Source organism: Montipora foliosa, chromosome 13, assembly GCF_036669935.1.
Source record: "Montipora foliosa isolate CH-2021 chromosome 13, ASM3666993v2, whole genome shotgun sequence".
Lineage (NCBI taxonomy): Eukaryota > Metazoa > Cnidaria > Anthozoa > Scleractinia > Acroporidae > Montipora > Montipora foliosa.
In genome coordinates, this window is record NC_090881.1 from 25,296,856 (window position 1) to 25,311,855 (window position 15,000).

Sequence of the window (15,000 nt, forward strand, 5' to 3'; positions counted from 1 at the left end):
CCCCCAGTAATCAAATCCTAGCTCAAACCCTGCCCCATTGAGGAGTACATTAATTGTCTGGCATTAGACAGAGTAAAATCTTAAAGTGGCCACTGGGAGTTAAAGGGTTAAGCAAACACCTGTTGGCTCACTTAGATTGCCTGAAATATGGAATATCTTACTTGCTCCAGTGCCTTCTTTGGCCGTGTGACAATTGACATAGAAAATCCTGGGTATATTGACTTTCAGAGCATGCAGATCTGATCCAACGATGGCCCACGCTTTAAATGTTCCAGGATCATCAGTCTCTGCAAACTGAGTCAACATAACAAGGAAAAACACTAGCTCAGTCTATTGTTGATGAAAAAAGGTGTGCTTTTGATACTTTGGTAGTAACAAGACACTGCAGAAGTATGTGGTGTTTTCACCAAAATAGATTAGGAAAATTTTTTTTCATATCTGAACTTAACCGACAAAATAAGCTTTTTTTCAAAATGATATTTTAGAATAAAATAGGTGCTAATGCTGGTAAGCAAATACTGGGCAGGACAATTTCTCCAATTATTTGTAATTAGTGCATGTCTTACTCCATTTCACTTTCCATGATGCTATCTACATAGTATTATACTGGAGGAGGTGTGATGAGATACATGTTCCTTATTCAAAAGGCCATAAAGATTTCAGCCAAGGGCTCTGGTTAACTTTATCGAATGATCAAAGTTTTATTTTACCTGTATAATTTGCCAATGAGAGTCAATAATTGATCTCGCTTGCTGTCTCATGAAATTTGACATTGCAGTTGAGGGACCACGACCAACTGCTAAGGTAGTGATTCCCATTGTATCAGCCTCTTTTCTTAGACGCTTCTTCTCAGCACGCTGTTTGGTCTGGAATTCCCATTTTCTTTTATGAAACTGAACCCATTTCTCCTTGTCCTCCTGAAATTGCAAAATAAAGCCAAAAAAAATCTCTATGCGTTCTTGCATGTAATAACTTATTATAGTGTCTTAAACATAATTTTCAGTTAATGTAAACAAACTGGATATAATGATTATTTCCAGATTGTTACACTAACTGGAAACCAACTGCCTTTTTTCAAAGAAAAATTTAATATGCAAAGTAGATGTCATCCAAAGACTACTCTTTCAGTGTTAAAGACAAGAACCCAACAGCAAGTAAATTTATTCTTCCACTGCACTAACTCAGCAACAACACATATACAACTGTTTCGAGAAAGGTTGTCCAAAAGAAGCATAAAAGTGTACGCGACAATGCTAAAAGGCATTTTGGTAAACTGTCAGTTGGAGTCAACGAAAACATCACGGCAATGATATCGAAAATGTCACCTAGAAATACATGCTCATGCTATGTTACTGACATTAAGATACGAGTGAGTTTCAAAATTCAGTCAAATGATTTGGGCCATGAATTAGTAACAAAGGGTTAGGATTCACAGAGAAAGCATGATTCTGACTGGCAACAATGGCAAAAAATAAACAGATTACACTTTAACCAAAATGTGAAATTAAATCTGAAAAACAAGGGTTTTTACCACTACAGCAACCCTTCTCAACAAAACAGACAGAAAGAAGTTTAAAAAGCAATAAGTTTTTTAGACCTTGTTTGGACCCCACTGTGGTGGTTCTCCAAGCACCTCCCTCCATGTTTGCGACAACTGGGAGACCTGTGCATGACTTTGTTTGGACGAGACATCAGCAGACAAACCATTCTCTAATGTCATTTGCATTTGACTTCGCTTCCTCTTGGTAGCCACAGGTCGACCAACTGACAATGGACCTTTGCCAGCTATGTCCTCTATGTCAACTGATTGGTTACTGAAAGCAAGATTTGATTCTTGATGGTTGTCATCACACTCTTGTGGCTGTAAAGTCATAAGAAAATCCAGGTAAACAGTACAATTTTCAAAAAAGATACTGCAATATTTGCATCTACATTGAATCACGTTATTTTAAACAACTCTTTGCTTTTACTTGAATTTGTTAATGTGATATGACAGAGCAACCCCTAATCAGTAATGAAAATAAATCTTAACAAAAAAGGGAGATTTTGAGTGAAAACAAAGTATTGCTGTGCTCATAACTTGCAACAGCCTGGTCTTTACTTCACAGTTAGGGATACATTTTCATTTCTTGTTGAGGACAATGGCAGTTTCTTGAAGTCAGTGATCACTGGTATATAAAACTTTCAATCTGAGAAAGCATACAGAAAGATACTCCCTGTTCATGGCATTACCTTCTTCTTGGGAAGTGGTGCAAACATAGCATTAATCTTCTGTTGCTTGAAGACATCATTTCTTTCCAATAGTCTCTTGTGTAACCAGTCTGGGTGAGGGCAGCGTGGCACAGGATTGCTGACCTTAAATCAAAGCAAAGCAAAGACATCGGAGTTGCAAATAAATAGGTGATTTCAAAAGCAAATGAGCTTGAAGTGTGTAACTTGCAACTTGGATCAAAGCTGGGGATTTTAGTACACCAATTTTATGCCCAAATATGGACAAAAATAAGAGATCAAAGCTGCATGTGCAGGAAAATGCATGAGCTACATTACATCCAAATAAAGAAATAGGCTTTTAGTCACGCTACGGGAGTCGTCTGTCACGCTGATCGCGGAGCAGGGTTCCCCCCTTTTTACGCAACGTTGTCTTTTGCGTTTTGTTATTATAGTGTGTCTTAAATATAAATAGCCACAGGAACTGCGACATCAATTGAAAATAAGTATAAGTATACTATTGCCAGTATGAGCGCTACTTTGACAGCAGCAAAATGAAAGACTGAATGTTCAGGCTCGAACTGGAACTTGCAAATGGAACTTGCAATCTCATCTTTGCATTGCGCATTGCAGGTGCAGTGCTCTACCATTAATTTATTATATTTGAGCTATTGCACCAATTTGGACTTGCATATTCTGTATTATTTTCATAAAAATCTACCAGTAGTTTGTGGACACAGTGACACTTGAACCTGAAGGATGAAATTTGAAACCTTAGCCAGTGGATCACACCACATCTTCTGGTAGATAATTTAGCAGTCATGACAATTCAATCTCCAATGAAACTAAAATATAATAGAATTCATCAGATTTTCTTTACCCCTTGTAGTGCAGCAGGGATAGTAATAATCTTCTGAATAGCACTGTTAAGTCTCTCAATGTAGTATTGCCAATCCAAGATATTCCTGATGTCAAAGCTGCTCATGGAGGAATCCTTAAGCCAACGACGCAGATAGTATTTCTTGATGCTGTCCTCCGTTTGGAAAATTGCTAATGGTATTGCTCTGTCAGTAACTGGGGATCCCTCAGGCTTTCTGGAAATGATAAACCGACAGCTGATGCCTTTGTCTTTTACCATTTGATCACCAAGAAACTCTGCCAGCCTTTTTGCTGTACTGATGGAGGTTGACTTCTGCCCTTCATAATCTTCCAGCTTTCTTGACATGTTTCGGTTCTCACAAATTAGTTCAAAGAGTTCACTGTCTGGCATATTTGTGGCCTACCAAAAATGGAATTGAAAAAAACTAGTGAACATTCTTATCCAGGGAAAGGATGGGGGAAATTCATAATTCTCCCAGTTGCTTCACACTACTGAAAACCGGGATAAGCTCTGGCCATAATGGAGCCTAAAGGGTTTGGCATGTGACTTTATCTACCTTTACCAGACTTTTTTTCCTGAGTAAGACAGATTTCATCCCTTTGCATAAGCATGTATGCAGCTAATTTCAAGCAGCCAATGGCTACAGCTGCCTGTTTGGGTATACAGCAGTTTGTTTAACTCTTAGAAGTGCTTAACATTTTACCTCGTGGACCTGCGAGGATGCTGTTCTTTGCAATGCCTAGCAGCAAATAAGTTGTTATTCAAAAGGAAAGCTACAAACCTTGCTGAAAAGGACATCAAGCCAGTAGTTTGCCACTCTGGCTACAGCTGCATACACCTCCTCAAGTGCAGAACCTTGTAGAAAAGCTTCAAACACAGATGACTGGAAAATTTTAACCAACTGAAGCTCACCCCGCCGCTTGACTTCAAATCCCTTTAACTCAGCAAGAGAGCCATCGTCATTAAACACTGCATACCTGAAAAAATTATACCAGTACCAAGAACAGTTGAATACAAACATTTCAATATTATTGTTTGACCGTTTTTAGCCTTGTCCCAATATCTCCCTGAAAATTGATTTAAGTCTTAGTTTAGTTCCAGTTCAGGTGTCGTGACAACTGACTGGTTATTGGAGCATGCAAGTAAACACCTATTTTGGGTTTTTTTTGCCTTCATGAATATTCACATTGTCTATTCTGTTCAATGTACTCAAAATTTGTTTCCTTTCAATCTTTTCTAACTATAGACCATGTATATTGAAATCCTTTGTGTTCGAATTCAATTTAAACTAAATTTTATATAATGATGGTTATTCAAACCTTTTCTTTAATTTCTTCCCTTCCTCCTTAGAAGCTGGAAGAATCATCGCCTTATAAGGACCGTCAACCTGGTAAGAATAATGTACAATGTATACTCTAGTGGAAGTCATTACAGCAAGTCATTACAACAAAAAGTTAACTGCAGTAAATCCATTAGCCATTTAGCATTACACACCTTCAACAACCTGACAGAAACAGGGGAAGGAAAAGAAAACAAAAAAACTTGAGCTTTCTGAGAAAGTCAGGTCGAGAAGGCTCACATGGCAAGATTGATTGAAAGAACCAAATAAGGTAAACACATGATGGGAAGTTGCAGCAGTCCTCCCCAGGCTCCACCCAGTATTAATTTTGATTAAGACATTAACTTCTACTTTATTCTAAAATATCAACTAACCCTATACAGCCATGATCATAATGGCTAACTTAGTTTTGCTATCATTTTACAGAACTTAAAGGGAAACTGTCACGAGAAGCGCATACGCTGGCATCTTGTGAAAACTTGAAAAGTGTTAGGTTAACTTTTTTCAAGTTGAATCGACAAATTCAAAATGGTGTCCACTGGGGAGGACCATGGTGGACAAAGGAGAAACTCCGGCGAATATACGTGACTCCCGCGTGAATCCATGATGACGGCTAGAATTTTCCGTGGGCTCGAGAGCAAACAGACTCGAGCATGCACAGATCATGACAATGCCCCTTTAACGCAATCTCAAAGTTTTTGTGCCCCATCTGCTACAGAATGAAAAGACAAAAGATCTACTTTACCTCAAAAAGATAGAGTTCTCACTCCTTATTTCATATGTCAGATTTTCAGGGTCTGTAAGTTCATGATACTGGTCATTTGTATAGCTGTTCTGTTAGGGTGAAACATTACAACTCCTTGTTAGTAACATTATCAAATGCCATTTAATAGCTTTGTTATTGTCTGGTAATGCTACAGAGCAATTTGGTTTTGGGAAAGAAAGAAAACATCAAAAATTACATGTAATACTGAGATACCTTGACCATGATGTTTAACATTGCTCCAGGATATGATATGGTAACTTTGCTCTTCTTTGGATTAGTTGTTGTGATCTATGAGAGTAACGTTTAACATTTCAATGCCTTAAAGTGGAAACAGTAAGTGAAAGCATCCAAGAATTAAAGTACAGAAGGCGAAGGAGGAGGATGATAATGATGATGATGATATATGAGACTGAGAAGAAGATTACCTGAAAGTTTTCAGGGAAGCTTGCTGGCAAAACACACCAAATTCCATCAGTGTCCAACTCCAACGGTCTTCTGTGAAATATATCACACAATTTTTGTATTCTTTAGTAACCCTTTGACGTCCAAACCGGCCAGACTTAGTATTTTACTGTCTAACGCCAGATGATTTTACTCGTCAATGGGGAACCCCCGGGAGTCAATGAGTCGATCACTCACTGAAAAACTATGTCCCCATTAACCCTTTGACCTCCAAACCGGCCTAAACCGGCCTCAACCGGCCTAAACCAGCCAGTATTTTACTCTGTCTAACGCCAGACGATTTTACTTGTCAATGGGTTAAAATCTGTGACCTCCATTCTATTAACAAAATTATTCAAGGCAGCCTCAGATGAAACAATACTGACAGTTACCTATAATATTATAAACCATATTCAGAAATGGCGGCCAAGAAATTAATCTTTTGTCTTTATGCTAATCATCCTCACTAGCCTCACATTAGAGCAAAATTTCTTTGAAATTTTGTTTGTGCTAACAAGGCTAGTGAGGATGGTTAGCATAAAGACAAAAGAATAATTACTTAGCCACCATTTATGACTACAGTCTATAGGAAGCTACAAATATGTTTAAAACAATAAGCAAAGCTTTATAATATTGCTTCTTGCCCCATCCAAGGTAAGTTTTCAAAGACCACTAGGCAAATGCAGCATTTCAGGTCCTTGAAATATATAATTTTGTCTCAACAGTTTTGGCTGAGATTGTCATTTGGATTTGAAGAAAAAAATCATTTAAATTACCCAATTTGTTCCACAATTTCCCTGGCTTGTCTAATAATGTTTGCTCCCGTGTGGCAGACGATGCCAGCCATCTCCATAGAATACCACCGAGCACTGAAATGGGAGACATTAAGTACAATGACCATGATGCCACTTGAAGCAAAAGATTACTCTAGCAATCGTAATGCTTGTACTCAAACAAAGGAGAGAAAGATCCTTGTGCTTATCTGGATAATTCTGGATAATTTAATAAGCAATTGTCTCTTACAGACACCTGACACCATGACTTCTCTGATGCAGGTGCAATGCTCTACTAACTGAGCTATGAAGCCACTCAGTTGAAAACAGGTAGACTTTCTTGAATTGTTTTGCACTATCGTTTGGGTCAATTGCTTGGTTTTTCTCATCCCCCCCACCCCCCCTGTCCCAGGGTTTTTCTCTAGTTTCTTTTCCTTTTGTTTAATGATATTTTGTGCTTGCTACAAAGTAAAAGCTAAGAAAGCTCATTATTGTTTTGACACCTAGAGCAATCAATCTTTCTGGGTTTAGTATTTTACTAGTAACCACATGTCTTCTCTGGGGGCTATTTACCTAAGACATCTTCCACTTCACTACAATGATTTACGATACCAAAACAATATTGTGTACTATTAGGGCTACATGTTATGCAAAGACAACTTGAATCTTCTGGAAGACAAAACACAGCTCAGTTGACAGTATGGAATAAAGCACTGTGTTACTGCACTACCACACGTATGCAATCGTGCCTATTTTTCCCCTTTTGTTGTGTGCACCAACATGGCTGCTGTGACATCAGGTGAAAACCATCAATTGAAATCCATGTGCATGTAATTATGGACATTTCTGGATCTATCTAGAAAAAGCGATGGCCTTAAAGATATCTGAATAAAAACAAAATCAGGAAAGATGTCCTTTTCTCTTACCCCTTTCTCATAACATAGCCATAGAAGGAATTCAAAATACACTTGTGGGCAAGTTGAAGAGAGTCGTACAAAACCTCCTTGCTTTGACAACTAGAAAAAAATTATTCCCGTGGAATTTTGCAAAGTTAGCATAAGGGAAGCAAGATTGGGACAGTGGTGACGAATGTAGGTTGGATTTAAGGATTCAACATTACATGTGGATCAACAAGGTTGTCAAAAGTACAAGCGATGAACTTTCATACATGTAGTTTTTAGTACTTCCACCTGCTAAAATATGCCAGGGGTGTAAGGAGCACCTAATTTCAAAAGGAAAGTTGATAAGGGAAAAGAAGAAAATCTATGATCATCAAAAAGCTGTAAATACAATCTTTTCATACCTTTTTATTTCTTCTGCATCCCCACTCTGCATGGCAGCTCCAAGTTTACGCTTCCAGACCTGTCATTTTAAAAGGAAGTCATGAAAAACTAGAATAGATTTAACCTGTAGTTTCTCTTGAAAGCCTCCATTTAGCTTTTTAAAAGAATAACATATTGTGAAGGTTTCAGTACCTTGAGCAATCCTTTAAATTCATATCGGCGATCACGAAATGCTCTCACTGTGTCAACATAAAAGGAATTTTCTCGCTGACAAATCATGGTATTACGAATCTCTTGTCTGCTCATCCGTACTCTCTTGTAAGCTTTATGACAATAATCTGTTGACAAGTAGAAAAGGTTCAAATAACATAAATATAATTATTTCCCCAAGCAGTGCTACTTATTTATACACTTTCCATAAAACCCTTCAGTGAGCTCGTGACTTCATCACTCACAATACACCCCCGTCACACTCATACATTGTATTATTAGAGGTTGAAAGGTTGATTTGCAGCAAGTCTATGTCACTAACTTATTGAATTGATTTTAAAGTGGCTAAATAACATTTAAGGCAAAGTTAGAGTCACACAAACATGTCCTACGTCACCTGTGGGGTGGCCTTCGGGAACTTTAAAGTGGCTTTGTGCCTTCTTGCTTTCATGTGCCATTCATTCAGCTGATCTTTGCAGATAATTTATTGCTACCTTTTTAAGCGAACCTTTGCAGATTCTTGCACCCTCCACTCCCTCCCTCTCAGTATGCCAGTGTGCCAGTTAGCAGCTGCTTTTGGGGGTGGTCCCTGCTTCCAGGGTTGCCATGGGAACCTCCTTTCAGCAAATTACAGCTGGCACCCCGCTAACCTTTAAGGTACCAGTTCCCAAGCTCATCTGTTTGTGAAGAGTTTAACTGACTAATGCAACTAGATAAGTTCTTTGATCATGAAGGAATCCTTGAGGGAGGTTCAGAATGAACAGGTTAATACAGAAAGTTCATGAATGAAAAAAATCCTTACCTTGCAGTCTTTTCTTTTCCATTTGGGCTTGTTCAGCAAGGGAAAGTGAATGAAAAGACCGGGTTGGATCCCCCGGATTAACACCAGGAATTTTTTCAACTTCTAACTGCTGCTTTATCGTTTGGTATTCATTACGACTTGCTGGCACTGTAGAGCAAGAACAGTAATGATTTTAAGTAACCAAACAAAGCCAATTTCACAAATTCACTGGGTCACCCCTACTATTTAACATTCACTCACTATCTGTGAAAGAAGGCATTTCAAAAGTTTTGCATGACAACACAGAAAAATCTTACTAAATTCTCCTCTCCAGGTCCAGTTCATGACCCTCTGGCACCTTGCTCCAGGTTTGTTAAAGTCACATGCTGCACAAGTTGCCTCGTCAACCATTGCTGAAGGCTGAATTAAAGCAGAAAAGAAAGCTCAAGGTTAAAACTTCTCAGGCCAATTTTCCTTATTCTAAAACAACTCATATCTTCATTACATACAGTGAAGATTTTATTTTTTTTTTATCTTTCAGAGTTATAGGATATCTATAATTATGCCTCCCATGCAGACACTCCTTAGGGCTTCGAAATGCAGGAATATAAATACAAATAAAAATATTAATGTATTGCAAGCATAAATTGAACTGCACGCAAACCTTTACCCTCAAGCGCAACAAACGCAACTAGGACAGTAGCGAATAGAAAGCTTGAAAAAAAACCATTATAATTAAGTGTGAAATTTTCAGGCTGCAGGCTGTTTTGGTGATGATAGTCTCTAAACATTTTTGTATCACGTCGCAAAAGTGGCTTGCATTTTTTCGTTAATTTCGAGCCCTGTTCAAACCATACAAACTCTACCATACTCATTATGTAAAGAGCTGCAAACATCTAAGCCAATTAGCATAAAATTTATACGCCCCAGTTTCTCTTTGATAAGAATTTAACTCAGCAATTTTAAATGCGCAACACATGAAGCCCATCTTCTTGCTGTGACCGTATGCAAAATTTCTCAGGGTCCAAAGTGCACTTCCAGAAACTGGAAGTCCGTTGTGATTGGTCTACGTAGATTCCGGCTCGTTTCAGCTGACGCTCGTGGGTGAGGAATGCGTGACGTACCCCCATATAGTAAACAGAACATTACATGGCCACTTGAGGATATACATTAATATTTTTGTCTTATTGTGTTGATAATAATTATTATAATCTCTCAGCACTGAAAGAGAAAAAATTTGTGTCCCCATGAGGTCCTTAATATCTTCTATACTATCAATTTAACTCACCTGAAGTCTGTTGGTGAGAATTATATTTGGATACATAGCACCCACATCCAGATGATAAATCAAAGGGTTCTCCAGTCTGGCGGGAGTATCTCGTAAACTACAAAGTTTGTCTTTGATCTCAGAGCAGACCTGGCAAAGAGACACCATAATCATTTTTGAGTACAGAATTTACCCAAATACAATCTGAGGATCACTTTCTTAAACGCCAAAGTGAAGTTTAGTTAAAATGCTTGTAATAAACCACTACATTTAAATCGTGAAAAATAAAATACTAAATGTCTCACTTTGAGAATACAGAGAAGTGGAGGCTGGTTAAACAGCAACATTTTAAAATCTGTTTAGTGATATTATCTGAGGCCAGCATTTATTTCAATGATTATTTCAATGCAATGCAATGACAAGGGAAGGATTTTCTCTCACAGTCATGCAATGCTAATTGTGCAAAAAAAAAATAGCCGACAAATTTATTGTAAAGCTGCAACTGAGAATATAATGAACTCTTACGGCTTTATTTGTGGTTGTGGCACAGAGCCATCATCCATGTTTGACCTTAAAATTGGCAGCTGGTTTGAGTAGAATAACTGCCTATTGCCATCATCAAAATGATTTTTACCTTTTAGTTAGGTTTAACTGACCTGCAAATAACTTCTGATAGATTTAAGAATGTATTAGTGAATAGGCTTATTTTTAAATAATTTATGATCTTTAGTTATTTTTTTGTGTAATTTTTTTATACATTTGCAAATGAAACTTAAGATATGTCTTTATCTTACAATAAATAAAGATTAAATTATTATTATTTTCGAATTATGGAAAAGCACAAGTCTTGCTTCATTGTTTCAATACCTCATAAAAATTTGTAACAGTTTCAAAAGGAATGTTTTCCTCCTCCACGATGGCATGTCGCATGGTGCTTTCCACACTGTCTATTAATTTCTGAAATGCATCTGGTACCTTTAATTTACAAAAAGTCAAAATAACATCAATAATCATAGGTAATGAACTTCTCAAACTCATTAATAATTCATGAAGTGACCAGCCAATAAATGTCTCTTTTGGGCATGTCTACGGTCACATGCTTTGGCGTTTTCAGTGCCTCCACCTTTACTGGGCCAAACTTTGTATCTAGGATTTTATTGAACAGTACTTTTTAATAAATGCGGCTATGGGACTTTGACTGTAGCCATTTACTCCAATTGTTGATTGGTTCCATTTTTTCCCAGTAAACATAGCTCAGGCAAGGCAGCATTATTGGGTTGTGCTTATACATTACAGGGGAAAAGAGGGCATAAATAATCATAGTGTAATGACAACTTTGGACCAACGTAATGCAAAACCATAGCAATTCGCTAATTACTTTCGACACTCAATTAAATACCGCTCTATTGAAGGCAATGCCATCAGGTTTAGTGAGGGTAAACACCATCGTGGCAAAAATTAAAAAATCGAGGCAAAAAACTAACCAATCGGAATCTGCAAGGAATGTCGCTTCTAAACACACCCGACTCCAAAGCTTCAACATGTCCTCCAACATAAGTTTCTGAGTCCAGAACATGGCCGTCATTGGTTAGTTTATTGAATACCTGTCAATAAAATGATACAGATTTCATGAAGAAATTTTTTTTACCTAAAACAAACCATTTCCAAATGCATGAAAAATGATCTTTTAATTTCACCCTTATATTCACATCCAAAAAAGAAAGGATTGAATTTGGAAATTGGCAGGTACAAAAGTCGGACCGGATCAACTCAGATTGCTTAACTCCGATTGCTCAACTCGGACCAAGCCAAAAACTGTTTTGTAAACCAAAACTATTCAATGTTTGCCTTAATTTCACCAAGGTTAGCTTAAAGATTATGGCTACGGTGATTTCTAGGAACCTTATCATATTTTTTACGTCAATCCAAGATGAGCACCAATCCAAATTGATCTGGTCTGACTTTTGTACCTGCTTATTTGGAAATAGTCTGTTTTTGTGAATATATCAGGAAAACCTCCCCTGCTAAAATGCTCTGCTTCCAATTGCTCTCTTTAGTTTTCAACACAAACTTAGACTGATTAAAAGCAAAAACCTTGTGAAGGCATTTAAAACAAATGGCTAAGCATACCTCACTAAGGTGCAGTATCGCGGTTTATCAAAATATCTTGATAGGATGTTATTTGTTTGAGACTTGATATTTGGATATTTTATTGATATTTGGGTGATAATAGAATGATAATATCGAGGAATCATTTTCATCATAATGTGCATGTCAAATATTAAACTATCATTATCATTTGAGATTATCATGATAGTTGCTCAATAATTTTCGCTTGCAAATTCTGTAATTGTTGCCATCAAATCTTTAATTTGAAAAAGTGGTAAATTGAGATATCAAAGTATCACTCTCAAATCTTGAGAACAGCATGGAAAAATATATTTCTGAATAGCAAGCTATAATATCATGTATCACTCTCATTCTCAAATCATGTCTTACGCAAGTGATTTTATCATGTAACAAAGAAGAACAGACACTGACAGTGATTGTTTGATATATCATGATAATATCAAAATTCTCTAATAAAGCTGGAGAATACCACAATTGATCACTCTATTACCGGGTAGAAGAAAACCTTACTTAATAAAAATGTTGTGATAATATCATGATTTATCACTATATCACAGGGGTAAGAAGAAATTCTTACTTAATTAAATATTCTGATCATATCATGATTTATCACTATATCACAGGGGGAAGAAGAAATTCTTACTTAATTAAATATTCTGATAATATCATGATTTATCACTATATCACAGGGGGAAGAAGAAATTCTTACTTAATTAAATATTCTGATCATATCATGATTTATCACTATATCACAGGAGGAAGAAGAAATTCTTACTTAATTAAATATTCTGATAATGTCATGATAAATTATGCTTATATGATAAAAACCTAATGCGGAATATCAAAAAATCAGTCCCTTATAAAACCATTGATTAATCATGATATTATCAACATTGCTTACAAGAAACATACAAGATATTTCTTGATATATCATAAGTGATAATTAGTCATGATATAGTGATAAACCGCAATGCTGCACCTCTCTCGCATACCTGCTCTTGTTTGTTTGGGTAGATAATGTTCGCATGAAATGCTTGAACCATCAACAGAGCCTCACACAGTGTCCCTGAGCCTTTCCTAAGAACCTGCATATTGCAGGAAATCATAAAATCATTATAAAGTTAGGATGGAAGAACTAAGATCAGATCAGATAATTTGTTTAACTCAAAACAACAAATAACTACAGAATAAAAAAGTTGAGAATTACAAACAACAAAAGTCATAAATAAAGGAAATTAAGTACAAAAAATGAGTGAGTTGGGATCATCCAAGTAGCAGTGGCTAATCTAGTGGATGACCCCAACAAAGAGAAAAGGAAAAAAAATACATACAAAGTGAACACAGAGAAAATTCTGTTCTTTAGGATAAAAAGTATTTCTTCATAGGCTAGGCTAATAATTAAGGAGTGTAAGAATTACATGTAAGCATAGAGTTCTTGACGGTGTTACGAAATAGTGAAAGAGAATATGACTTAGTGACAGACAAGGGCAAAGAATTCCAAAGACGAGAGCCAGTGAATTTCAATGAACGTAAACCATATTGGGTAGTGTTAACAGAAGTGACACAAAGATGGACATTACAAGACTGGCGAGTGGAGTAGGTTGGAACAGAAGAGCAAAAGGTTAAGTTACTTAATTAAGTAACCTCAATAATGATTTTGGTCAAAAGTGTTTGGACTTTTTTTACTGTTTTTTCTCTTGTGCAGTTGACATCAGTTATTGTAGGACTTACTACACACTACTCCTCTCGCTGTCTTCTCTCCTGACAATAGGGAGCTTAAGCAATGATGGCTACGACCACAAATACATAATTTTATCGTATATTTTTAAACTTGTGCCATGCCAGCTAAAGCAAGTTATCATGGATTTCATCAAAGTTTGGCTTCTCTTGTATCACTGTAAGTATGAACTTGATTGACTTACCTCATCAGGCTCCATAGGGATGATAGTACACAAAGCAAAAATAAATGGATGGACATATTTCATATAAAGGTAGTAGGTAGCTACAGCATCAGACACGGAATAATTTGCCAATTCCTAGAGAATATTAAAGGAAAGAAAATGAGAACAGTGTCAAAACCACTACAGGTAGTCTTTATCAGCTGTTGAAGTCAATTTTAGGACTATTAAATTATTGTTTTCAGCCTTCTCTGGCTGTGATTTTGATTCATGTGTAAATGCTTATAAGGCATGTTTGTACAGGTGTACAACTACAGATCCATTTTTCTTTTAGTTTTCGTGAAGCAAATTTGTAACCAAAAGGGATCAGACTGGCATGAAAAAGAAAAGGATGACACTGAATGTTTATAACTTCTGTATAAAACCAGGTTATTACTAGGGAGCAAACTGTGAACAGGCAAAAATCATGCTTACCTGTGGTTGCTCACTTGCCATGCGGCACATTTCCTCCGGATCAAGTTCAATAGGATCATAACGAAGCTTTGCCTAGGTAAGAATAAGGATGAAAAATGAATGTTAATTTTGTAAAATTAATATCAATAATTTTGATCACAGCAAGAAAAGTACGCCATCCTTGGTAAACGAAGGACCAATTGCCTTTAGTTCTTAATACTGTATCGATATGAACCAGACAGAGGTTAACCAATACAAGCTACAAATAAGTAGACTTTTCACATCAACTGTCATACTGCAACATTGGCAAACACAGATTTTTAAATGTCAGCTTGGATCCTTGAGTTCTTGGACATTTTGGTGGACTATTGATTAATACATGTAAGGGGCAATTTCATGTTACCCAACCAAGCAACCCTGTTCTAATGAGTAGGTGCCTGAAATACAAAATAATAGCCCGTGGCTAGGCTGAGAAGATTTGACGGCAAGGGTGTAGTCTGCTTCTTAGACTGGCTGGACATAGTAGAAGTAAAAGGTAAAGGTAAAGGTCCTTATTTTAATGAGAGTAGCA

General features: G+C 36.8%; 1 protein-coding gene and 1 long non-coding RNA gene across 6 annotated transcripts in view; one reads left to right on the forward strand and one right to left on the reverse strand.

The window, feature by feature from the left end:
• Nucleotides 1-9,963, forward strand: part of LOC137983748 (uncharacterized) — a 29,495-nt gene extending 19,532 nt beyond the window's left edge. The window contains exons 3-7 of one of the 5 annotated variants that reach the window (XR_011119009.1): nt 229-349; nt 1,750-1,885; nt 4,439-4,478; nt 6,660-6,737; nt 9,016-9,963. This is a non-coding gene — a long non-coding RNA (uncharacterized lncRNA). The remainder of the gene's footprint in view (nt 1-228; nt 350-1,749; nt 1,886-4,438; nt 4,479-6,659; nt 6,738-9,015) is intronic. The other 4 variants (XR_011119008.1, XR_011119006.1, XR_011119005.1 and 1 more) reach the window with 4 other exon arrangements.
• LOC137983747 (DNA polymerase epsilon catalytic subunit A-like) overlaps nt 1-15,000 on the reverse strand; it is a 61,472-nt gene that overhangs the window by 31,264 nt on the left and 15,208 nt on the right. Inside the window, exons 15-36 of the mRNA XM_068830927.1 lie at nt 14,451-14,522; nt 14,001-14,114; nt 13,071-13,163; nt 11,433-11,552; nt 10,816-10,923; nt 9,970-10,098; nt 8,999-9,101; nt 8,703-8,849; nt 7,883-8,028; nt 7,711-7,769; nt 7,334-7,423; nt 6,411-6,503; nt 5,619-5,688; nt 5,407-5,481; nt 5,176-5,261; nt 4,408-4,479; nt 3,870-4,065; nt 3,089-3,487; nt 2,233-2,355; nt 1,598-1,861; nt 711-917; nt 162-294 (exon numbers count right to left, since the gene is read on the reverse strand). Of these exons, the coding sequence (XP_068687028.1) occupies nt 162-294; nt 711-917; nt 1,598-1,861; nt 2,233-2,355; nt 3,089-3,487; nt 3,870-4,065; nt 4,408-4,479; nt 5,176-5,261; nt 5,407-5,481; nt 5,619-5,688; nt 6,411-6,503; nt 7,334-7,423; nt 7,711-7,769; nt 7,883-8,028; nt 8,703-8,849; nt 8,999-9,101; nt 9,970-10,098; nt 10,816-10,923; nt 11,433-11,552; nt 13,071-13,163; nt 14,001-14,114; nt 14,451-14,522 (2,899 nt within the window). The remainder of the gene's footprint in view (nt 1-161; nt 295-710; nt 918-1,597; nt 1,862-2,232; nt 2,356-3,088; nt 3,488-3,869; nt 4,066-4,407; nt 4,480-5,175; nt 5,262-5,406; nt 5,482-5,618; nt 5,689-6,410; nt 6,504-7,333; nt 7,424-7,710; nt 7,770-7,882; nt 8,029-8,702; nt 8,850-8,998; nt 9,102-9,969; nt 10,099-10,815; nt 10,924-11,432; nt 11,553-13,070; nt 13,164-14,000; nt 14,115-14,450; nt 14,523-15,000) is intronic.